The following is a 24,956-nucleotide window of genomic DNA, read 5'->3' as shown; positions in this document are numbered from 1 at the left end:
AGACTTTGCATCCACACTTTTCATTCATCACTGTACACTGTGCTCTTCAAAAACTTCCTGCCCAAATTCTGGATAACCCTAAACCTGACGCAGATGCCAGGCTGCTCCCCTCAGCATGTCTCACAGCAGCAGTGTTACCTGGTCAGGCTTCGGCTCAATGACACAAATATACTCCTCTCCACCCCCTAACCAGATTATCAAGACATTCTCTGCTTCTGTCACCAGTTAGTCCATTATAAACAGGTGAGCTTTACAGTTTTAGCAAGCTTTTATTTGTCCTTGCGTGGATCCTAACCATAATCTTTTCTTTCCAGTGAGGTAGGTTTTACTTTACTGATGGAATCTGACAACAGCAGCCATAAGCGCGACAAGCCTTCCAGGATCCTGAAACATGCCATACTCTCAAACCATCTGGTCCTGGGCTCTTATCCTTTTATGAAACATCTCTGCATATTATAAACCAATTCCATTCCTCAACTGTAGTCCTCTCCCTGCAAACAACGGTTAGCTAGTTTTAACGCTGAATTCTAGCATGACCACACACACAGGAGGACAGGCAGGTAGAGATTGCCGCATTAAGGACAGAGTTGGGATTGCGTTTACATAGCACAGGACTGCTGGCAGTACTGCAAAGTTCTTACAAGGTCCTGAAGGCACTAACAGGAGCACGTGACAAAAGTTCTCTTAGTTGGGGAGAATGAAGGGTTGAGGGAGAAGCAGTTATCCTAGAGATTTCACCATTAAGACAGGAGCTAACAGACTACCCTTTCCTACCAAGCTGATTTCAGAGTAGAGACAAAGAGACTGCTTCCTCCTCTACTTCTGCTTTACTCTCCTCTTTGCTATTGGAGCATAGGAGTCCTCAGTATGGCTTGCAATGAATGCAAGAGGAGGAGAGAAGAGAAGATCTCATTACCATTTTGGTGCCTATTAAAGAGTGAGACAATCTAGCTCTGGTAAAAAATAAATAGCTGTATGCAATTATGAGAATTGCCAGACATCTCATTTTATGTCAGGCAAGACTATTGCCTAATAGGAAGACAATGTAATCTTGCTGTTGCCTTGCTCAGATGAGAGACAGCCTTGAGCTAATTAGCTTCCACTATAGCCAGGCATGAAATTGCCAACTTTATGACAGCCATCTGATCAGCGATGTGCTCTCTGCATCTTCTCATCACATAAAAGCTGGTGTAACCAGCTTCTTCACTACTCTAACAAAGTGCAAGCTCCTCACTAATGACCACTGGGATACTGAGGGAAATTTAAGAGAAAACAAGAGAGGGTTCCCAAATCCCAGACACACCTCTGCTCTGAAGCCTTAGTCCCTGTTAGGACATCTTCCCACTTCTCCTCACAGCCCACCAGCGCGAGGGGATTCTTTGCAACCAAGAGCCTGCAACCCGCAGCATTCTGCAGCCAAACTTTCTCATCAAGTTTTGATATTTACTAGCCAAAGCAGGAGTTGCTGGGGTCTTCAGGAAGAGCCAGCAAGCATGAGAAAGAACATTCAACCGCGGTGTTACAGGAGGCAGAAGGTTATTTTCATAATATCTGTGGTCAACGCAATAGACAGACTGCCAATACTCAGAAGTATTCAAAAGGCAACTCTGGCAACCTAGTAGATCGTTTTATAAACAATTGGTTTCAAACTGATCCTGAAATGAATGGGAAAGACAGCAGAGACTCTTAAGGATAAAGGTGCTGTGGTTTCTGTATTCCCTACTGACTACTTGCACAACAGCAGCCATACACCAGAGTACTACCCCTCAGGCATGGGAGTTGTGTCCACCCCTCTCACGCTGCCGGTGAGAATCGATGTGGCAAACCTTGACAGCTGAAATACAGCCACCTGCCACCCTGCCTGTCTCATGGTCCCAGTTTCCTGAAAGGAGCTCTTCCAGAGAAATCTGCCTCCTACGGCCCCTCCAGGGCTGACTGCAGCTCGTCCCGCTGCCCTTCATGGCCAGATCGCAGCTTGGCATTTCCTCAGGAAACCAACCTACCTGGCCATGCCAGCTGGCTCCTCAGGGCAGTGGCTGACTCATGGGCGCTGCTCTGTGGGGGTCCATTCCTGAGGCTCCTCCGGGTACACCTCCCTCACAGGCAGGACCTACCCCTGCACCCCGCTCCCGCCACGTCCATGGCACCTTGCAGAACAGGGAAGTGAGGCCTTCGCGCTGCTATGCTCGTCCTTCACTGCCTCAAGGAGGCAAGCGGCTCCCGGACACACTGACTCTGCTGCCAGACGACTCCTGCTTGGCTTTCAGCAGGCAACAGCCCTGAGGTGGTAGTCTCACCATTGCCTTACGCACTGCCCTGGGGCATAAACTAGGTTTCCAATAACACAAGTTACAGCTAAGCCCCTTTCTAAATAGTCATTCAGATTTGCTACGGCAAATGGATGCGGCTAAATGCCTGGAAATGGATCCTTAACCACCTTTCCCATCCTTGCTCATTGCTGGGGCCTGCCCTCTGCTCTGGCTCCCTCTTGTCAGAGCAAACCCCACACCACCTCTGTCTGTCCCAGACACCTCCCCTGCCTCCAGGCCACGTGCCAAGGGCTCCCCCTCCTCCCCAGGCTGTCCCCTCCCACTGCTGCCCCCCCACCTTCTGGAAGCTTCCATACTGCCCTGTCCCAGCTTCCATACCACCTCACTTCCACAGGCTCATACAGACCTGGCACTGGTGCATTGCCACTTAAAACAGGAAAAAAACGCCAGCAAAAAACCAAACCCTATAAATCTCTATTGATGAAATACTATTGTCAGCATGTCAGACATACAAGTTGCTGGGATGTTGCTTTTCAGAGTCACTGAAGTACAGTCATCTTACAATACAGTTGTACCATTTACTGATTTTACACACTGCTTGGAGAAGTTACTTCTAGGGGCATTAAAAAAAACAAAACACCAAACAAAACCAGCAGCAGCAGGCAGCCATGATTTTTGTGCATTTAAATTTCCACCATAATAGTGAAGTATCACCTATTTTAGGTTTGATTTCACCATGGAGTTCCCTTTCCTCTCCCCCTCCCCAGCCGAGCAAACATCCAATTAAACATTTGCAGTGGGAACACCGCATGGCACTCAGATAAACAGTGCCACAGGCAGCTGGGATTATCTCAGGTCAGGATTTCACTTCAGGCTGGGATTTCCCAGCTATTTACATGGTTTTAAAACCTTGTGAACTGCTTTCTTCCAAACTCCATGCACCGGCTACACAGTGTACAGTTTTAAAAATAACTTCCCCAATCGGAAGTTGCATCTGCCTCTGTTTATTTAATAGCCCTTGATGGACTTCCCCCCCCCCCCCCCGATCTTGTCCAGTCCCTCTTTGAACATACAGAATCATAGAATCATTAAGGTTGGAAAAGACCTCTAAGATCATCGAGTCCAACCGTTGACCCAACACCACCATGTCCACTAAACCATGTCCCTAAGTGCCGCATCTACACGTCTTTTACTTCCAGGGATGGTGACTCAACCACTTCCCTGGGCAGCCTGTTATATACAACGTTAGCAGTAGCAGCAGCATTTCACAGTGTCTCCACCAGTCTCTCCCTGGCCTCACAGCACACAAAGAGACAGGTTAGCTTTCCACTGGGCAGCAACGTGAAATTGGCAACACACCTGCTGCCATGCGGTCATGCATGAAGTCAGAGGTCCTGCAAAACTGTATTCTGTTGTTCCCAGGTGACTACATAGAGTGTATTAATTTTAAAGAAGAGGCACCTACTGATTTCTCCAGGCAGCTTCTCTCATACACCATGTGGAGCCCACCTCACTGCTGCTCTGCCCTGCTTAAGCCTGGCTGAGTTCTGCAGCTCTGAAGAATTGCCCCCAGGGGTCTAGAGGAGCCACTCTAAAATACAGTGTCAGGTGTCAATCTCTTTTGCCAAATTACAAGTGATAGGATGAGAGAAAATGGCCTCAAGTTGCGCCAGGGGAGGTTTAGATTGGATACTGAGAAAGATTTCTTCACTGAATGGATTGTCAAGCATTGGAACAGGCTGCCCAGGGAAGTGGTTGAGTCACCATCCCTGGAGGTATTTAAAAGACGTGTAGATGTGGCATTTAGGGACATGGTTTAGTGGTGGACTTGGCAGTGTTAGGTTAACAGTTGGACTCCATCTTAAAGGTCTTTTCCAACCTAAATGATTCTATGATTCTAAGTTGTGTGTCAAAGTAGACCTGGTCTGCACATTTGTTACAGACACCTTTGCTTGAAGAGGAAGTAGTAGGCACGCCCTAGTCTAATTCCAGCCAGCCTAGGGGCAGCAGTGGACCATCTTGGATAGTTTATTCTTTTTGGTTGGTTTGGTCCCCCCCACTTTTTTTTCCTTCAACCCCCAGATCTTAAGAAATGCAGATTTAAAGGCAAAAAATTTACTTCTTTCTCTCAGATGCAGCCAACACCTTTGACTATTCACATGGAAAAAATTGTACCCATCTCCCCAGTCTATCCCATCTCAGAAGACCAATACACCCTGTTGTTAGGTCACATATTTAGAATACAGTTTTATAATCCTATTTTGTCCAATTCCAGGTCTTTTACATAATGTTTACTATGAGGCAACCACTAAGAAAGCTGAAGAAACCCCTCCATCAGAAGTTATCCAGCTATTTTCAGTCCTGTTTAAGCAGAAGGAAAAAAAAAACCAAACCATAAACAAAACACACTTTGTTTTATAGGAACCTACACCCTCTAGGGAAAAATTGTTTTGCCAAAAGAATTCCCGACCAGTGCTAGCCAGAGTTAATTACAACATGGTATTAAAAGGACAACCTCTTTTCAAATACTTAAGAGCATCGTGAAGCAACCTCTGCCAAAATTAAAGGTCTGCTCTCTGCTGGGTTATTGTTCCAGGCTGTCTGCAGACATCACTGCGTGAGTTATACTATTCTGACATCATTTTGCAAGTTCAGTGCCCAAAGCATATGCCTATACTATAACATGGCCTTGACAGGACCTCACATTTCCACCCTAGTAAATCCTAAATAGTTTCCAGAAGCGTTATGTAGAAAATAGCCAGGAAGCATGCTGGGTAAGCAATTCAGATGATCACATGCTCTGGGATTCTTGCTGTCTCTGAAGAACTTCCATATGTCCAGTCTGCAATTCTAAGCAGGGCAAAAAGAAGAAAAAGTTAGTCTGACACACATTCCTCTGATCTCCAGCACTGTCACAACTATTGTTTTGGAGTTAGTTACCTGATGCCAGGGCAGCCAGATCCAAAAAGAACTGCAGACCGAGAACTTGCAGGGAAATTGCTTGGACAAGAAGAGACAACATGGAGAAGGCTTAAGGTTATGAATAGCAGGTAATGCTGGCAAGAGTCACACAACGGACAAGGTCTGCCACTATGGTGACATAGTGAGGATCTGGGGTCATGGGGGAGGTCTAGATCTGATACAGGTCTGGAGCAGCAGCTTAATGGCCTCATATAGGTGTACACCAATAGTTCCTAACCTGGTGAACACTCACAGAACAAGGAACAATATCCAGATAACCCGAGCTGCTGCCATTGCTCAAAGCAACATTGTGAAGAATGGGAGTTACTAACATCTGGAGCCTATAGGAGGGAAGGGAAATGCTCTCTAGTTTCCTAGAGATGGGGCCTGTTATGGTTACAGAAGTAGATTTCTATATTTTCTGCTTAACTCTGGATTGTTGTGGACAGACAAGTCACCTCATGATGCCATTCATTAGTGAGAGAGGTATAGGAAAGACGACACCAGAGAGAAATTTAATTCAAGGGTGTGCAAATACCATCCTTGGGGGCTAAAGCAGGATTTTCCCTCTCAGATTCCACGCCTCTTAGAGCATCCACATACTACTTGGAGCCTTATCCTTCTCTTAAACCCCTATTTTAAAAATGGGGGTAATATTTTTGCCTGGAGAACTGAGAATACCTTTTCTCCAGATACAGAGCATCCAATACTCCCCTAATCCCTCCCCAGAAAAGCCAAACAGCATACACATACCCCAGCCAATTGTATTATTAGGAGCTTAGAAGGGAGAAACCAGAAAATTCATACCTATGAGAAGTAAGAATGTATCGCTAGGGTTACACAATCTACTTAGGAGAAGGTAATTTCCCATGCTTGGCAGAAGAGATTCTTGCCACAAGGCAAGAAATTCCATGCACTCTACTAGTACGTGCCTGCTAGAAACTGTTTATAACGGCTAAAGCACACTCAGTAGCTTTACTAGCAACATTTTACTAATAGCTTTGGTTCACTAATAGCATAATTTTTGCTAGGGACCTTTTGCCAGCTTACAAGTATTTGAAGACTTGCATGTTAGTAGATTTTACACTGACAAATTTTTAGTGTCAACCTGCCTTAAGATGCCATTCAGAAATCCTGGCTGCTAACTGAGGTTTATTCTTTGTAATAAAAGGCCAAGGCTAGAGCCAATAGTCTCAGAGACTAATGGGTTAGAGCCAGACCATGAATAATTGAGGGTATGTTCTCCATTTATGGCATTGAGTGGCAGCAACTGGCTGTGAAAAATGCATCTGTGGGAATCCCAGGGTCCTCAGGCTTTTCAGCAATGAGCCTCTGTGGCTGTTGTTCCTTACCTTCCTCAACCAAGTCACGGAGTCTGACACCACCACTTGCAGTCTGTCCTTCAGCAGCCAGAAATCAGACCTTTTCTGAAGTCTACCAAATTCAGCCTCAATTCCTGAGCAAAGCCGGCAGGGACCAGCCACACCACCACACACAGGAGAGTTACAGAGAAAAGAACAGCTGCCACATGTTACATTTGAGTATGTGCCATGCAGAAATCATAACAGAAAACAAGATGCATTGTGACCTATAGGTTTACCCATACTCACTCTAACTAATGCAATTCCTCCTCCCTTTCCAGAAGGAAAAAACACCTCATGGGAAGAATTATAGCAGCTTCGAGTTCCTCATGATCACACAGAACGAGGAATGTCACCAGTTCATTACTAGCAGCCTTGCTCAAGGCCACAGGGAGGTCACAACTATACTCTTGCAATATTAATTATTGGCCTGGGACAGCTATATAGCAGCTTATTGGTTATGCACAAAATGCTTCCATGTGCTGAGTTACTGCAGAGGCTGGTGCTGTGGATTTTGCTAGACAAACATTGCAGCTCCCAAGAAGTCTGAGTGCTATGCTGATTTCTAGTTCCTTTACCTCTGGAGATGAGCTGGGAGCCTGGCCCAAGGAGCAGCAGCAGGTTTCTTGCTCTCTGAAGGTCTGAGGACTTTCTTCCCGGAACCCTTTTTTAGATCAGGCTTATAAGCATCAAATACCCGCTCCTTCCCCCCAGACCAACAACACAAAGGAACTGAGGATGGAGGAAAACAGGAAAAAGATGGGGACAAGGAAAGAAGCAGCAGGAGAAGCTCCTCATGCTATCTTCAACCTCCAGAGCTACTCGGGGAAGAAACCCAAGAAGCAAGCACAACCCAAATACAGTAGTGGAAGACATGCAACAAAATATCCAACTGTGTGCTGCTCCAAGAAATGGAAGGGAAAATTATCCCTAAAAATGCCAAGCATGCAGCACAAATCGTTTATGAGGAAAATACATTTGTAATTACAAGTTATTTTAGCTACCCTGCTGCCAGGAGTAACTAGGAGCAGAAGGAAGCCATCAGTGTCATCATCTCATCCCCCAGGGACCAGCCGATGCTGCTGGTACTGCAGTACCCGAGCTGAGTTTTCTTGGTAGAACACCTCCCTCCAGTGGCCAAAGGCAAGTGGTTTCTACAGAGCTCGGGCAGTTGCGGACCCAAGTTGGAGACAAGCAGCAGTCCTCACCTTCCCTCCTTTCTCCTTCCAGCTCACATCAGGCTGAAGGAGAACCAGCAGCACCCTTCCCCACCCAGCAGCCATCTGGTCAGGTTTGGCAGCTTCGCCATGAAGTGTAGCCCTCTAAATTGTGAGGCGCTGGGAAAGCATTGCCACCCGAGTAAAGAGGGGTGCTCTGGAAAACCAACCAGAAAGAGGGGAGATCCCATATGACCAAGACCCAAGCTCTCCTCAAGCACAGCCCAGGACAGCCTAAAGGAACAAGTTGTACGCACAGATCAGACAGATCATTGCACCCTGCTGTGGGTCCAGGATCCATTTAAGCACCTCTCCCTCCACACTCAGCTGGTCAGGGTAACTGAAGTCTTGACTCTAGACCAGATGCCACCAGTGTTTGCTGGTAGCATCCCAGCACCTTCTTCTCTGCACACTTCACGCTGTTTCTTCAAACGTGTATGAGGACTCGGGTCATGCTTATTAATTCCTAAAGCAACAGCTCCAGACTCCATTAGCGCACTAACGTAGGTCCTTCTAAGGACAGCCATTTTAAATGGCCAGAAACACCACCATGGAGCAGGATCTGAAGGAATTTTGAGATGCAACTCATATCCACTTCTCAACTGCTTAGCTGAGGGAAGCAAGAAGATTAATACAGTTGCTCTATCTACTTCTCAAGAGCTTTTCAAACAGTCAAGCCCAGTGTGTGGTGGCATAACCTACAAAAATGGCTACCTCAGCTTTCTTCCTCCTCACAGTGGCAGGGGCTGACAAATCTTTTTTTAAAATAGCAGCCTGGAGGCAGGAGCCTACTGAAGGTGAGTAGGAAGAGGAAAAAATGATAAAGCTCAGCTAGCAAGAGCTGTATGCACTGCGGGCATAGCAGCAAGCTTATGTTTTGTTGGAATTGGTCCCCAAGGCTTATGACTTCATACAGTGCAGAATAAGGGTCTGCAGGTCTGAAGCAACATCTTCAAATACAGAGATCACTTAGCTTAGGAGAGAGCAGGTAATTCAAAGGAACTACCACTCAGCTCACCCTAGGACAGACATACTTCATAAAACAGGGCAAAGTTTACTCTAGAATATAGCCTAGGAAAATTGTCGCCTCTCTCTGCTGGGCAGTATCTTCACAGTCCACACTGATCTCACACATGGGCCTCAGAACAGCTTTTGACAGGCCCTTTGCTACCTTGAACAAACAAGGTATCAGTGATTTGCATGTAAGCAGAATGGGGTGGAGAGGAAGCAAGGGGAAACTACTGCAATGCACAAGTCATAGGCAGAGATATTTTTTTAGCAAAGTCTTTATTACAGAAATATTCATCCTCTAGATTTTTATATCTGTACATGCATTTCTTCCAGTAGGAAGATGTTGCTAAAAACAGACAAAAAACAGAAAGGAAACCCAGCATGGGCTCCTTTTTACTTGCTGCTTGGCATTGGCATCTGTTACTGAACAAGAATCTTGCAAATAAGAACACATTAGAGGATAGACTTTGTGCTACAAAAGCTAGCAAGCTTTACTGCTAAGAAGGGTGCCTTCTGCTATAGCAAAAGTCAACTTGAAGGATCTGTGCAGGAGGGGGCAGGTGTCTCAAAATAGCAAAGCCTTATCAGACCTCCATAAAAACCAGTTGCCCAGTCATATCTACTCTCCCCAACCACCACTGTGTCCAGAGATAAGGACAGAGCAGGGACCCACTGCTGGGACCCTGATCCCCTGCACGAGCCTTTCTTCCCAGAAGGAAAGCCGAGTAGGTAGTGAAGCCATCCCTTTGAACTGTTACTAGGGTTATTCCTACCAACCCCACCCCTGACAAGAGAGAGTCCTGGGACCACCTCTGTAAGGCAAAGGCTCTCTCACCAAGTACCTTGTAACAGGTCTCAGGCAAGGACCACCCACTTCTCTCTCATACAGCTTCCTGCTGTCAGGGTGATTGCACGCATGTGCAACTGCAGGAAATCTGTTGTGCCCAAGCCACCTCTAAGACTGAGGATTTGAGCCCAGCTCCCTTATTTAAGAAGTTGGGGAAGTTTCACATACATTTTCTACTTTCTTCTGCTCTACACCACTCCTTGCTTCTGGCCAGTGGCTGAATAGAGTGAACAGCCCAGCCATTAAGTACAGAAACCACCCAGCCTGCACAACTGCAGAACCAGCTACTTACCTGCTGCATTGCTTACACTTGAGACAGAGCTCAGGATGCAGCCATGGCTCCAGACCGCAGTGGAGTCAGAAGACTGGACAACCAAAATAAAAGCAACTTATCCTTGCATCCAAGCTACAAAACCTAAACCAGGCACCGGTAGCAGTGATCTCTCTGATATACAGCATCAGCAATCCAGTCAGATCCCTCCATATTCATAATTAAAAACCACAGCTAATAGATTTTATGTTCATAAAGGGGGCAAGGGAAGAATCGAGTTAATCGTAACCTCTATAAAAGCTGGCAACCCAAGAATGCAACCAGCAGAGCCAGCCTGGGGCTGAGTCCATGCTATGCAGCAGTCTCTGAAGTGCCTCCAAGCTGACAGGAGCCAGCAAAGCAGTGCTAGGGCGAGAGGAAAAGGTAAATAGGCAAGTGGGAGAAACATCTAAGTGTCAAATCCAGAACCCAAGGGACCCATTCCAGAAGCAGCTGAGCACCACCACCACAATCTGCCAAGCCACGCTAGGAATAGGTAGGCTTGGCTCCCTCCCGGTGGCTTCTTAACACACTCAAAGGGAAGAGCTCCGCTGAAGGCAAGGCATAGCCGACTCCAGAAGCAGGATAAGCGAGTATGAGGGTAGCACTCAATATTTCAAGATGAGAGCCTAGGCTGGAAGATGCATAGTAGGAGCTGAATCAGGTTAACTGCAAGGGAGGAGAAGGCCTATAAAGCACAACTAGTTACCACCACAAGTCAGTGAAGTAGGTGAAGCTACCAAAGCACTGGAATCTCAACAGCAATCCTGGCTCATGGGACAAAGAGATGGGGCTTCTGAGGGTAGGGGGAAAGATGTGTGGGAGGAGAATGAGGGGGGGGAGGAGTTATTGTATGTTAGGCCCAGTGGGTTGTAGAATGGAGATATGAATAGTATTGTTTAACATGGAGCAGGCAGCAAAAGCATTGTCCCCTTAGGTTAATCAGTGTCTCATGTGATACGAGACAGTTAAGTTCTGCTTCTTGAAGTACAAATAATCCAGAGGCAGGATGCAGGTGGCCCAAGGGCCCTATTGCCAGAAGATCAGGCTGTATTGCAGCTCTAACAGTTCTTAGCAGAGTGGTATCAGAAACGGGATGTCACAGGAATAATGGTCAATGGTCGGACAGTCTGGGTATGAGGCAGGAATGTTCTGTTTGCTCCTTTCTGTGTGGTGCCGTAGCTCTGGAGTCAGCCAACTCAAGACTTGGGCACTTTGGTGTAGTCTTCGCTGTGTATGTTCTTGCAGAGTGAAATGGACAGTATCATCCCCAGCAGCTGGAATAAGTGATGAAGAATGGGAACAAAGTCAGCAACCAGACAGATAAGGTGGGAAGAAAGGGTGGTACAGGGGAGCAGAATACAGTGGTCTCCTTTTAATGACACCACACAGGTGAACAGAGTTGGTCCCCAATGCAAGGAAAATGCAATAATCGGGATGACAAAAGTATTTTGCTGCAAAAACATGTGCCTTCATCTGGAATCTATGTTATGGGCTTTTTAAGGCAACAAGTGGGATCTCACTAGTGGGATGTTGCTTGTCTCATTCCTCCTGGTTACGCATGCAGTGAATTGCCAAGCGTCAGACACAGCAGCAGGAACCACAAGGAGACAGGGCTTTGTTCAATTTTTAATCCAACCAATGAAAGCAGCAGTTCAAAGCTCCAGGTAGACACAATCAAGAGCTAGAACCGCTCTGCCATTAAACCAGGTGTCTGTTACTTGAAAAAAGTAGCTTTACCTTTAAAAGAGTCTGCATGGTAAGACAGTATAGGTTCACGTCAGGGAGTGACTTACCTCTATAACAGCAACACCGGTGCAGACCCCAAGAATGACACCAAGGTTGTCCTTCAACCACTTCTCTACACCATCCATGCACCCCTATGAGAAAACATGGTCACAAGGGAAAGAAGCATGAATTTAAGTATCTCAAGACTGAAAATCCATAACACATCACCTTGTGCATGCAGAGACTATCCCAGTTACATGCTATACCAAGTTTCACAGTAGCTTTAGCAGAAAAGGGCAAGATCCCTGTCCCTCCCCCCTTGCCCCCATTTCCACAGGTACTTCAAGCAATACTGATGTGAAAAAAGTGCTCTAAATAATTCCTAGAGGAACAAAGACAAGGTGACTTCAGTGGAAGCTTCACAGGGCCCAGACATATCCACTCACCTGCTCATGAACAGGCCAGTCAGCATACGTTGCAGTGCCGTTGACAGGAACATCCAGATTACAGAAACCGCTATCTACGGGAAAGTCCTTGGAGCTATTGGAGCAGGAGCAGGGATACGCAGTCATGCTTTGGTTGGCAAGAATCTCATTATTTTCCCAGTCCTTTGCTCCAGTCCAGCCACAGCAGGCAATCTAACAAGCAGAGAGAGATCATCATGGTCTTACGCTTTGCGCTGGTAACATATTGCACATGCAAACAAACACACAGCGGAGGTAGAAGTACACAGGAGCTCTCCATGTAACAACAGTCAGGCTATACGGTTTGCATGAATTAGTTATGTCAGAACATCACCCTCATTATCAGATGATAACCTATGCATAGGGCCGTCCAGACAGCAGGGGCGTTATTTCCTACCAAAGAATCACTCTGCCAGCAAGACAAGAATGAAAGGGCCACTGCTAGCAGACTTTGAGCGTAGTAGACTATAATATGCACAAGCCATCCATAAAGTTCTAGCACACCAGTCACGCTAGAATATGAATCCTTCACAAGCCTTACTGCATGAGGCCTAGATACTCAGATTTCAGCAGGCCATGCAGCTTGACATTAATTCTACAAAGTGTAATTTTGATGAGGTTTGCTAGTATTTAGTCTGCAAAAACTAATCTTCTCTCCAGGTGACAATGCTAAACAGAAGTAAAGTTGCAGAACAGATGTTGCTGGTGGGTCAGCTGGAGGAGGGCAGTTGTCCTGTGTGACACATTTGAGAGTTTTTCAGTCCGTCCAGTTCATCGTCAGCAGATTGATTTGGTGAGGGAGAAGCAAGGCAGGCAAGAGATTAGCATGTTGACAAGACATCCCATGTATTCAAAGACATCTCAAAAGGATTACTACCTAGTCTTCCACTAGCAATGCCATTTCCATAGGTTTAAATGCTAAGACTATTTTTCTTTGAGTAGCACACATTTTTTGAGCAGACATGAAGCAGGAACTTTTCATTTTCTGGTTCCCAATTGCAAGGTACCACTGATCTTAGCTGTGGCCCCCTGGGGACACCAGCAGCCACCGCACGATGGCGTCAACATGCTGCTGAGCCCCAGTGAGTCACGACGAGTTTGCACCCGCCTGGCTGCAGTTGGGACTGGCTGGAAGATGGGATGAGAAAAGTTTTCCATCCGAAGAAACATTTACATTCCTATACAGCCACGTGATAAAACTGCAGTTGCTGGAGGGGAAAGCACATTGGGAAGTCCAGCAAAAACCACGATCTTATCTTAAGCATGGATCCCAGTGCTTGCATGGTGGTACAGAGCAGAAAGGCTATCAAACCTGAGCTGGAAGTTTAGGGAAAATCCCACTCTGCTCAGAAAGGAAACGTAGTGTTTCCATCTGACATAACAGACATGAGAGCAGAGGTACAAGCAGCTGAACACCCACACCAGGGCAAGCACTTGGTTTCCAAACAGGTGTTGAAGATCCAGCCTCCAGAAGGAACTACCTCTGCCTCACAGAGGTTTGGATTTTAACTCCAAGACTGGTCTACAAAACACCCACCCCCTTTCAAATGCTAATTGTAGCGCACGGGAGGAATTAGACCCCTAACACTCGACTTCTCCACCTCTACAAAACCTTCTTCTTCTGTTCCTACATAAAAGAAGGGCTCAAGCAGGATCCTCTCTCCACAGTAGACTCAGCCTTCTCTTGAGTCTGCTAGCAAGGAGGTGCAACTACAGTGATAAAAAAATAAATCATTCTCCCTCCAAGGAGGAGAAATGCTGCAGTTCAGTGTTTTGCAGACCGAAGAACAGACAGAACAGAAGAAAAATGCATCACTTGTACTTACTACACGCCAGTCCCATGCCAGGCATGTATTTAACCACAACAGCCAGCCAGCTCTCAAGCTGGTGGTTTGGCAGTAAACAGCTATCATGACTCCAGTGTGCCTGAACACTGACCTAGCTGCTCAAGCACTGACCCTGATGCTAAAACAGAAACCATGGGCGGTTGGATGGCTCCCAAGAACGCTGACACTTGCAGAAAAGCCATCACAATAAGCAAGCAACATTCACCAAGTAGTAAGGCAGGCAGGTGCTGCTGACTTGCCTGGCAATAAGCTAGGGACTTTACTTGTTACAAAAATAGCATGCACTGTGGCTTTCATGCATGCTAGTATTCTGGAGGCCCTGCAGACAAAGAGAAGTGTTGAGGTACCATTTGATAGGCCAGATACATTAGGCTATGCAGCTAGTCCTAACAACCAGCATGCAGGAATGGTTCAAGGTGTTACCCAGTAATAGCAAGCAGGACAGTTTTCTAGTATGCAGGCACCAAACCTCACAGGCGACTTTGTAGATCAGCCAGATCAATGTGCTACAGTATTGCCTCTTGCAATATCTGTTTCCCTGCCCTCAGCCTAGTTTTAAAGGCCATTTACTGCACTGACAAATAGCATCATCTGCCTCTTGCTGCCCCCCCCCCCCCCCCCCCCCCCCGACTCACCTGTGTTTGCACATAGTCCCATGCATCTTTTAAGTTCCTCTCATCATCATTCATAGGGTCATATTTTTCAATCAGACTTCCAACTATGCGGGACAACTCTTCTTTCAGCTGGCAAGGAAAAAAAGGCAGGAGAGTTAGATTAGTTAACTCCTTGTAGCCTCTTCTTTGGGGCTTAGGGTACATAACACCCCTCCCTATCACCTGTGTTAGTCCTGCTGTGGGTCCACCTTCCCCACAGTGGAGAAAAAGAGGAGCTCATCATTGTCATGAGCGTGAAAACATTTTGCTTTGCTCTAGCTCCAATGAATGAGGCTAGAGCAGAGACAAACTGCAGACAGAGATTACAAGCACTGCAAAAAAGTGGAATGGGCAGTAGCTTCTGCTTAGACCTTCTCCAAAGGATCTGAAGGAAACAGTAATAGGTGCTCAGGCTGTCACACTCCCACAATACAGCTATTTTTAAGTTACAGCAAGAAGACAGATAGAACCGTGACTAAGATCATTGGAAAATGAGCATTTAATCGGCACACAGAGCAATGCTTAAAGGGGGAAAAAAAAAAAAAAAAAAAAAAGCAACCAGGTAGTGACAAATCCCCCAGACTGACCTTCAAATACCTTCCTCTGCAGTCTTGTCTATGCTTTTGAGAAGAGGCAATAAATATGATCAACAAGATGAAATACAGAATGGGTTTACCAAGATGAAGTCCCACTATGATGACCAGGTGGCATTTCTTGCTAAGAAAGCTTTTTTCCAGGCAGAAGTAAACACAACAAATCCACCCTAGCTTTCAATGTTGCATGGCCTGCTGCTGTGTAAGAGGGAAGTTATTCTAGAGAAAATGAGTTAATTCTAGGTCCCCATTTCCTCCACCAATCAATTTCTTCTCAAGCTTATTAAGCAGATGGGATACTGCTACTCAGATTCCTCAGAAGGTGAGGCTTGGAATAAATTCCTTTGCTTATTGAGTACAGCATTATGCTTGTTACAGTGTTGATGGGAAGCACATTTGATACACTGAGAAGTTCAGACATCAGACCAAGCAATCATGCATCCCCTTAAGATCAGAATACAAAGGGAAATAAATTTAACTTACAAGAAACCAGAGTTGTGGAGTCCTGGGCAAATAAGTGTTATAATATATGGAGGACAGCTGGAGATCTACCACAGAAAAACTTGGAATGCTTGGTGGCCACAAAACAAACAAAAAGCCCTATAGGTTCCAGTGGTCCAGAGTCAGAGAACAGAAACAGCCTTAGTACGCATCAGGAAAATCATTCCAGGAGAGACAGAAAAATAGTAAAACAATTGTACAAAGCACAAACTATATCTCTTCAGAAATGTTATATGCAGCTTCAGTCACTCAAAAAAAGCTAAGTGCAAAAAGTAACAAGTACAGATAAGGTAATATATACAGCCTCAGTCTTGAAGGGAAGGCAGGACAGCAGCTTTGCTATGCAATGCACCAGCCAAAGCACCGGTACTTCCCAGCCAGTCCTTGCCCAGGCACAGAAAGGGACTACAAACCTGATGAGCAATAAGGAAACAGAACTGGGTATGATTATCCTGGTAAGACATAGGGTGAAAAACTGCTGCCTGCCCCAGACGAGATAGAGGTGCAAGGTAAGTGCAAGCTGGAGGACAACATTGCCTTAAGTACTCACAGGTAACATATTTCTAACCTTGCATTGCAAGCGAGACTCTGGCCCAGAATCTCAGGCACTGCAGTTCATCTCCACTGCTCAGGGAAGGTCACTCTGCTCCTGTATGCAGCTGTGTTTTCTGACATACAGCTGGTGGAAACTTCCCTTTTTCACAAGGCATTGATCGGCCTCTCCCCAAACTCCTACAACTGCTGCTTCTATATTAAGACAGGAAGTACTACAACTATCTAAACTGCTCATTAACAGTCTTATCACAAAGCTCAGGTATATCAAATCATCTCTTCACCCCCATTCCTTATCCAGAGATATTTACAACACCTTTCAGTTTGATGAGAGGTGCAAGCTACCACCCAGCAGACTCCTTCACCTTCTTCCTCCCACCTCCTTCTGAAGCTCTTCTCAGCCAGCCTGTACATAAGGACAGCTGTTATTGCTAACGGCAGACCCAGATCACAAGAGGTTGGAGAGAAGTGTCATTAGACTGCTTGAGGGATGGGACAGAGTTACATCAGCCTGAGCACTAGGATGCTCCCATCCCATGTATTACCTTTTTGTCTGTGGTGCTACAGCATATTTCAGATGAGTGGAAACAGTTTTTCCTTTTCCTTCTACTGTTAAGAATTGCAAATGACCATGGCAAACCCAGGGACACCCAACAAGAGGAAGCAGTGCCTACGGCTAGAGAGAAGCTTCTCTACATCAGCAACTCTTTTTTCCTAGGAAAACTGCAGCTCAGCTCACTGGGATCAGCTACGTCAGGCCAGACAGAAGGGAACTGCATGGTCTTTCTTCTCATGATGTCTAGTTCTTCCCCTTTTAGTTACTTCGCTTCCCCTTTTCTTTCCCTTCAAATCAAGGCAACCTGACCTGGTTCTCACTAATGAGATTGGCCTTGGCTGCTGCCATAAGCCTTACCAGTTACTGAACCTCTGAGTTCCCACCCCCCCCACACTACTGCTCCACATCCACAGAGGGAGGCAAGGAGAGCTGGGTTTGTTGTCCTACCCTGGGCCCATCTGGCTATTAGGCCAGATGGAGTCTAGGGTCACTTCTGCAAGAATCCTAGGCAGTGCCTCTGTCCTCCATCCCAGGACCCCACCACAAGCAGAGACAGGGCCTGAAGTAGATGTCCCCAATCACAGCTGCATAGGGAAGCTGTATCTCTGCTCTTCCTCTACTCTTACACAAGAACAGGCAAGAAGTCTTACAAACAGCTCTCGTTTCAAAAAGTGAGGCATTTCAGTTAAATAAAAAAACTCAGGCATTCTTAGGTGTTTCAGAAAGTAATTGGAGAAAGGGGGAATATTACGCAAACAGTAGCACAGCTCTGGAGAGCACACACACAGAGGCAGCTTATTCACAGGTTTAACCGGCAGAGCAGCCCGAAGGGGGCTCTGATCACCCTTCCGCACTTGGGAGAGGAAAACTGAAAGAGCAACAAGCTAGAAAGGCATATTGAACACTTAAGGCAGGCTTTCAACATCCTCACCATCTTCACCCATTTAAGGCCTGTCAGGACTCAGTGCTGTGTGGAGCATGACTGCTCCAGGAAATCACTACCCTTGCTTTCTGGGCTCCTGCTGCTTCCCAGCTCTAGCTAGCCTGGTGTCAGAAGGCACAACCCCATGTCCTGGTTTCCGCTGCGATAGAGTTAGTTTTCTTCCTAGTAGCTAGTATAGTGCTATGTTTTGGATTTAGGATGAGAATAATGTTGATAGCAACAACTAAAACATCAGTGTGTTAAGTAGTGCTTACACTAGTCAAGGACTTTTCAGCTTCCCATGCTCTACCGACTGAGAAGGCTGGAGGTGCACCAGAAGCTGGGGGGGGGCACAGCCAGGACAGCTGACCCAAAGTGGCCACAGGGACATTCCACACCATGTGACGTCATGCTCAGTATATAAACTGGGGGAAAGCTGGCCGGGGGGGCCGCTGCTCTGGGACTGGCTGGGCATCGGTCGGCGGGTGGTGAGCAATTGCATTGTGCATCGCTTGCTTTGTATATTCTTTTATCATTGTTGTTGTTATTATTTTATTTCAATTATTAAATTGCTCTTATCTCAATCCACGAGTTTTCTCGCTTTTACTCTTCCGATTCTCTCCCCCATCCCACTGGGGGGAGAGTGAGCGAGCGGCTGCATGGTGCTCAGTTGCCAGCTGAGGTTAAACCATGCCACCCTGCCACCCCACAGCAGGGGCATTCAAAGCCTAGGCACCAAAGCCACAGACCACTGCCAGAAAGCAGCAGGGCTGTCAGTCTCCTCTTCACACACGGGCTTACTGAAAAGGGAGCTGGGGAAAGCTGAACACCAGAGGCAAGAGCATAGGGCTTTGATTCCAGTCTCAGAATGAATCATGCAGGCTTCTTCCATTGTCAGACACCATCAGTCATCTATCCTGCCCCTCTGTCCGAGACTCAAGCTAAATCCTTCCTCCAGCATTTATTAGCATCTAGCCTGCACACAAAAATAGGCTCAAAAAAACAGGACAGGGCTCTTACCCCTCCAGTCACTTCAGATTCTGAAACCAGTGCATAGTCCATAGCCCCAGGCAAGTCGCTGCACGCAAATCACACAGGCCTGTTTGCTGCAAACAATAGCTAGCAAGTAGGGCAATTCCCAAAAGACTTCTGCTCTCCTTCACTCAAGGCATTTAGAGCCAAGCTGCAGAGAACTGTGTGAACTAGGCCAAGAGAGACCTTGCCCAGGCTTAGGGGCTTGTGATCCACTAGATGTAGATGAGTAGCAATATTCATCTCACAAAGTAGAATGCCATTTGCAACATTTGTGACATTACTATTTTGTTGTCCCTAAAAAAACCCCACCCCACCACACAGTTTCAGTCACCAACAGATGTAGGGAAATGGATGTCGCATCAAGATCCTCCCAGTAGTACCAGGCAATTCCAGTCTGAAGGGGCATTCCTCTAGCAACGCCCATGGGGGAGGCAAAGCAGCAGCCTTCCTGTCAGAGACTCAGCCTTTTACAGTTATGCTAACTCTATTTCAGCACACTTTCATATGTCAGGGGTGGGGAAGGATTTTGACACTGAAAAGGAACAGATGTTCCAACAAAAAAAAAACCATTAAGTGAATCTGTTCAGTAGCTACTAATCAAGAAAAGGGCAGGTAGAGAGGAGTACAACAATAAACCTGTCTACTCTCCTGCAGTACAGAAATAAATACTTCAGTTACAAGAAGCAGAGGAGTGAGTATCACCTTGCTACATTCTGGATCCAAGATCCTTTCCTCCACTCTTACTATTCCTTGTTTTATATCTAACCAAGTTCCTGAAGTCAGAAAGAAACAAACATGAAGAACACAATAGAGATCTAGAGACTGGATCTTGAGCAGTTTTCAGTTTGCTTCACTGTGCTCTGAGCTGCCCTGGGGTGACGTACATCAAGTGAAGCAGAGCGACATGCATAGCATCACTGAAGCGCAGCCACAAACCAGTGTGGGAGGTTTCAGCAAAAACCTTCCTGAAACAGTTTTTCTTAGTGCTCTAGACAGGTACTTCAGAGGATCCCTGAAACAGAAGGGCTCTAGAAGAGCTTTTCCATAAGTTTTGTTCACTGAGGACTGAACAGGAACATCTGTTCAAAGCCCAGCTTCCCCTACCATTCTGCTGGATCCATAGAAGTGATGATCTCAGCCACATCAGCTCGAAGGACTGTGCAGAATAACCCCCAGCACTTTTATCCTGTCCCTGGTCTGACTGAGGTTCAAATGAAGAGCTACAGCTCACAAACTGGAGTTTTCTAGAGTAGAATGACAGCTGAAGAAGAAATACCAACAGACGTATGGAATTTCACGGTCCAAAAAGTCACATTTCCCCATCACAGGTGACTGCCCAACCCCACGCCTCCTCCTCTGCATTAGTCAGAGCTGTTTGTTGAGAGTCAGCAGCTTGTTTAAAGCTGTAACTTTACACACCAGCTAGCCAACGTTTCAGTTTCTCCTTCAGCTGCAGCCAGCCCAGAGAGCAAGCTACATTCACACCACATTTGGCAAGGAACCCAGCCAACAGCTGCTCACAGTCACCACAGCCACTCGTACAAAGTTCCTATCACCACAGCCACTGGTACAAAGTTCCTATCAGCTACGCTGGGGGTGGGCATCTTCCCCCCACCCCCAAACTTCATCACCAGGCCCCACCCATGACTTCTTCAACCACCTGCTTTCTGTAACCACCTAGCAGGAGGGTTGGCTTAGGTGAAGCGAGCACAGCCGTGCAGTGGCATAGACACCAGTTATGTGGCGAAGGCCAGGGTTACCCGCAACTGGTACCAGAAACTTGCATACCGGGACAGAAGCCAGCAGGGACCCCACAGTTATAACTTGCTCCCACTGCGTGAACGTGACTCCCAGTTTAGCTGTCAAACAGCTGGAGGCCTGACTGTGCACTGCCCTAGCCAGGGAACCTATAGCCAGGACAGGCTGTTGCAATGCACTTAAGTAGCTCAAAAGTTATTCCCTTTACACTACCAAGCCTACTGGAGCTCTAGAAGCAGACACTGTGAAACTGAATTCCTGACAAAGAGATACACTTCAAAACGTTAAACCACTTGGCTTTAAGCTCAAACTGTAGTACAGGAACTGTCAGATACTCGGGTTTGCTCTTGGGGAAAGAGGACAGCTCTTCCAAGGAGAGTTTTACATACAGATGCAGAAGAGCTGAAAGGACGGAACAAGATGACACAATGAGGCAGGCCAGTCAGAAAAGCAATCACTCAGGCTGGTAACCCCTCAAGGCACTAGCGATGGCAACGTGGTAATAATCACTGATACTACATGCCCAAATAGTCTGCAGCAGGATCAAGAGGAGGTCTGGTCAAAAGTCTTTCAGGAATTTTTTTTACTGTTCCCGCTACCCAAAAATAAAGTTATGCCTGCTAACAGTACAGCCCAGTTTGGAAGAAAGAATTTCCAGGTGTCTCCTGTTCCCCCAAACCAAGACCAAGGAAAACATGCACAGTAAGAAACACTTACCGTTTCTTTCTGGAAGTAGGTGACTAGTCCAGCAGCAACCTGAGTTATGAGGATTACCATCAGGCAGGTAAAATACTGGAAACAAAAGAAAATCGATGACCACTATCAGTCTTTAGAAAGGTCTGTACATAATAGCACAAGTTTTACTAAGATTTCATATACAGGAGAAGTCACAACATTGAGCTAACATCTTTGCCTGCAGACAAGCTCTGCTATCAACAATGCTCTCCCCAGTAAAAGACTTAAGGACAAGCATCTACATCAGACCAGTGCACTTCAGCACTTCTCCCATCAGGCCAACAGGAAGACTTCAGGAGGGAGAGAGATTACAAGCACCCTCTGCATGTGTCGTTCCAGCTGGGACTCCCTCTCCCACCCCCAGCTCCATTCCCAGTCCACTCTGACCTCAATCACCAAACCTCTATAGCAAGAAAAGTCAATTTTACAAACCTGATTTTATTTTTTATTATTATTTTTAAAGTCAATTACCTTTTTAAAAAATGCTGTTTAATTTGTTTGAGGATCTAAATTTAAGATTCATCAGCAAACTGCTTTTAAGGAAAGTTTGACATCTGAGGTTACTTTTAAACAGTGGCAGCTACTACCATTACATTAGGAGATGTTCCTAATGCCGGGACACACAATCTGGCCATACTTGGTTTCCTATACGTATGTGCTCTGAATAAGCACGAGTCAAGTAACAGGCTGAGGTGTATGAAGCTAGTGTCATCTCATCTATCACAGCCAGAAAATTTCTTATAGATGAACCATTTGAAAAGAGGTCCTGACATACAGGACATTCCTAGTCGAGTTTTTCTCGACCCTTACACTTTCCACAGAAGCTGAATTTTGCAGCACAGCAGGACACTGCCACTCTTCCTCTTCTCTCTCACTGCCCTTGATACTTGTCCTTGCACCATTGAGAGCACAATGCCAACTGGGAAGTCAGGGTGGGGGGGATGAGGTACAGTGTCACCTGGGACATGTCTCCTCACTTGGCAGTCCTCAACCCACTGTTTGCAGAAAGTGTCAGCGACATCCTCTCTTATTTTGCAGAGTTATTAGTTCATCATCAGTAATGTCTGAGGAACCACTGCTGCAGCCTGTTAACTGCTGGAGAATTTAATGTGTGCAAATTAAGAATTGGATCTAAGTTGACCTAGCAGAAGTACCATCCCCAGGAGACCTGAGCCCCAGCTACAATCCAACAGATATTTTGCAGGAGAGGTATTAAAGGGTGGATCTAAAACATAGCATGAATTCTCTCACCAGACCCAAGAGACATCGGATTTCATTGACTGCTCCAAGACAGCCCAGGAACCCCATCAGCATGGTGAGAGCCCCAACACCGATGAAGATGTATGCACCAGTCTTCAGGGAGGGAGACGACATCTCTGTAGGGGCCAGGAGAGAGAATAAAATTAGCTACTGATAAAAACTACATCTGCCATCACCATTTAGAGACCTGCCTCCATATCTACTTATAACAGTCTGTTGTCTTCTACAAAGGGACTGCACAGAGGCATGTTGAACATGTTGAAGGCTGCTTCTGGGTGTCTTCTGATGAAAGAGACTTTCAAAGCCAACCTGCAGGTCTCCATTATCTCAGAGCCTGGAAGACTCAAGGTCACTCCAAACAAATGAACCTTGTTTGGAGAAAGTTAGCTGCTTACTGGATTTTTAACTCCCTCATGAATGCACTCTGAGTGAGAGCAAGATAAAGTTATGTTCTACTGCACAACTACTGCCTATTTGCTTCAATTCCCTTCACTATCTTCAGGGAAGCTTTTTTCCAAGTCCTAAACCCCATTTTTGGTTTGGCTTTTCACTTTAATGAACTATTCCTTGTTCCAGCCATTCTGTTTTCACTTATCCACTTGCAGTCAACAGTGGGACACACAAACTCCATGGAGTGAAACATGACGCAAGAGCTACAGCTAGTGTTGACCATAGATGGTGTGACAGGTTACTTGACAAGTCCGTGTTGAATGGCTTGTGGCCAGGCACTCACTGCAGGCTGTTGTAGCACCTGTGTATGACCCCCTGCAAATAGATGCTATTCCAGGATCAAAACAGATATCATGTCCAAATTAGCTACTTTTACATATCCTCCTAGCTATCCCCTGCTATTGTGCCTGGAATGACTGTGCTCTTGAACACTCAACAGTTTTTCAGCCAAGTTTAGGTAGTATTATTTCAGACATGCTGGTGCTGTCAGTCCTCTCCCCTCAACGTTTAGTACTGTGAGCAACAGAAGAAACATGCTCTTACATTTGGGTTGGTCACAGAACTTTCTTGCAGAATAGGATTGGAGGGAGCAAGCATTATGGCATAAAAGTTGAAGAGATACTCTGTCTAGAAATAGTAACCAGAAACCTCATTTATCATTAAGAGACGTTCTTAAACCTGCGAGCTGCACAGTGTAGGGGAATTTTGGATGTCCAGTGATTAATGAAAATAATGTTCCTAGAGCTCAGCATTTAGTTTCCTGGACAGAAGTCCCAGAAGGCAAGCTTCCTCTGAGCTCCTCCTGAAATAGGCTAGGAGAGAGTAACCAAATCCAGACTAATACTCTCCCCCGTAACACACACCCCCCCCCACTTCTGATATCCGGTAAAAGTCACCACTTCCAAACTTTTTCCCTAGAACATGCCGAACAGAGGAAAAAGATCAGTTATCAAAAAATGAACCAGAGCTGTTTGCGCCACACAGGTCACTTCAGACACTTCAGTCTTGATTCATTTCCAGGCCAGACTCTCACTGGCTAGACATACGCCACAGAAACCGGGATCCTGCTCCTCCTTCCTCACCAGTCCTGGGACTCTTGCTGTGCAGGTTAGGTGCTGATACTGCAAAGCACTTACTGAAGTAGCAGCCTTACAGGAGTGGCCTTCACAAGACTACACTATTCCCTCCCCCAAAATCTGCTCAGCCATCATACAAGTGTTCAAGTGCCCGGGTTGCAGCACCTCTACAGTGCTAGAAAGCAGTTGCTTAGTCAGCTTCTCATTGGAAGAAGGAAAAAGGTATTTCCAACTCAAAAGCCCTTCGGAGAAATGACAGTGGAAGGAGGACAGGAGCCGTGCTTGCACTTCTCATCTGCAATACATCTTGTCTTGCAAGAGAAGGCTCTGCTGGCAAGACGACTCCTGCTCTGTTTGCTGTCACTCTGTGTTTTTCCCTGTGCTGGGCAGGCAGCCAAGCAAGTACAACAGGCTCCTTTGGCTGCGGCTGGAGTGCCCTGCTGTGCCGGGCTCCCTCCCTGATGCCTGGGTTACTAAAGCAGAGGGAAAGAGAGGCAAGGCATGGGAAAGGAAGCGAGGGGGCAGGGAAAAAGAGCTGATGCTGGAACTCTCCAGGAAGGAAGCTAAATCCTTAAATGCTCTGTTAGCAGAGATTCTGGGTAAAATGGAAAGAAGCAGAGCCAAGCTCAGGGACTTCATACCTCCACAAGTGGCAGTAACACCCATCAGCCTGGGGCAACAGCTGCTGGCCCACTGGTACCAAACACACCTCAGACCACGAGGGGTGCTGCAAATAGCCAGGCCCTAATAAGCTTGTTTTTGGCTGCCTGTATTAAGAGTGCATTTCTGCTCATGCCCCCACTATATTAACCAACACCCCTCGTTGTGCTTCTTGTCTTTCTACTACTG

General features: G+C 46.3%; 1 protein-coding gene across 2 annotated transcripts in view; it reads right to left on the bottom strand.

The window, feature by feature from the left end:
• Window positions 1–9,077: 9,077 nt before the first annotated feature.
• The window catches only part of CD82 (CD82 molecule), a 42,702-nt gene continuing 26,823 nt past the window's right edge, over window positions 9,078–24,956 (bottom strand). For both annotated transcript variants that reach the window (XM_076344411.1, XM_076344412.1), the window contains exons 4-9: window positions 22,573–22,697; window positions 21,304–21,378; window positions 14,652–14,759; window positions 12,152–12,343; window positions 11,774–11,857; window positions 9,078–11,254 (exon numbers count right to left, since the gene is read on the bottom strand). In XM_076344411.1, the coding sequence (XP_076200526.1) occupies window positions 11,177–11,254; window positions 11,774–11,857; window positions 12,152–12,343; window positions 14,652–14,759; window positions 21,304–21,378; window positions 22,573–22,697 (662 nt within the window). In that variant the 3' untranslated portion in view covers window positions 9,078–11,176. The remainder of the gene's footprint in view (window positions 11,255–11,773; window positions 11,858–12,151; window positions 12,344–14,651; window positions 14,760–21,303; window positions 21,379–22,572; window positions 22,698–24,956) is intronic.

The sequence above is a fragment of the Aptenodytes patagonicus genome, chromosome 7 (genome assembly GCF_965638725.1).
Source record: "Aptenodytes patagonicus chromosome 7, bAptPat1.pri.cur, whole genome shotgun sequence".
Lineage (NCBI taxonomy): Eukaryota > Metazoa > Chordata > Aves > Sphenisciformes > Spheniscidae > Aptenodytes > Aptenodytes patagonicus.
Note: the sequence above shows the minus strand (reverse complement) of the source record. Positions and strands in the feature narration are given on the sequence as shown.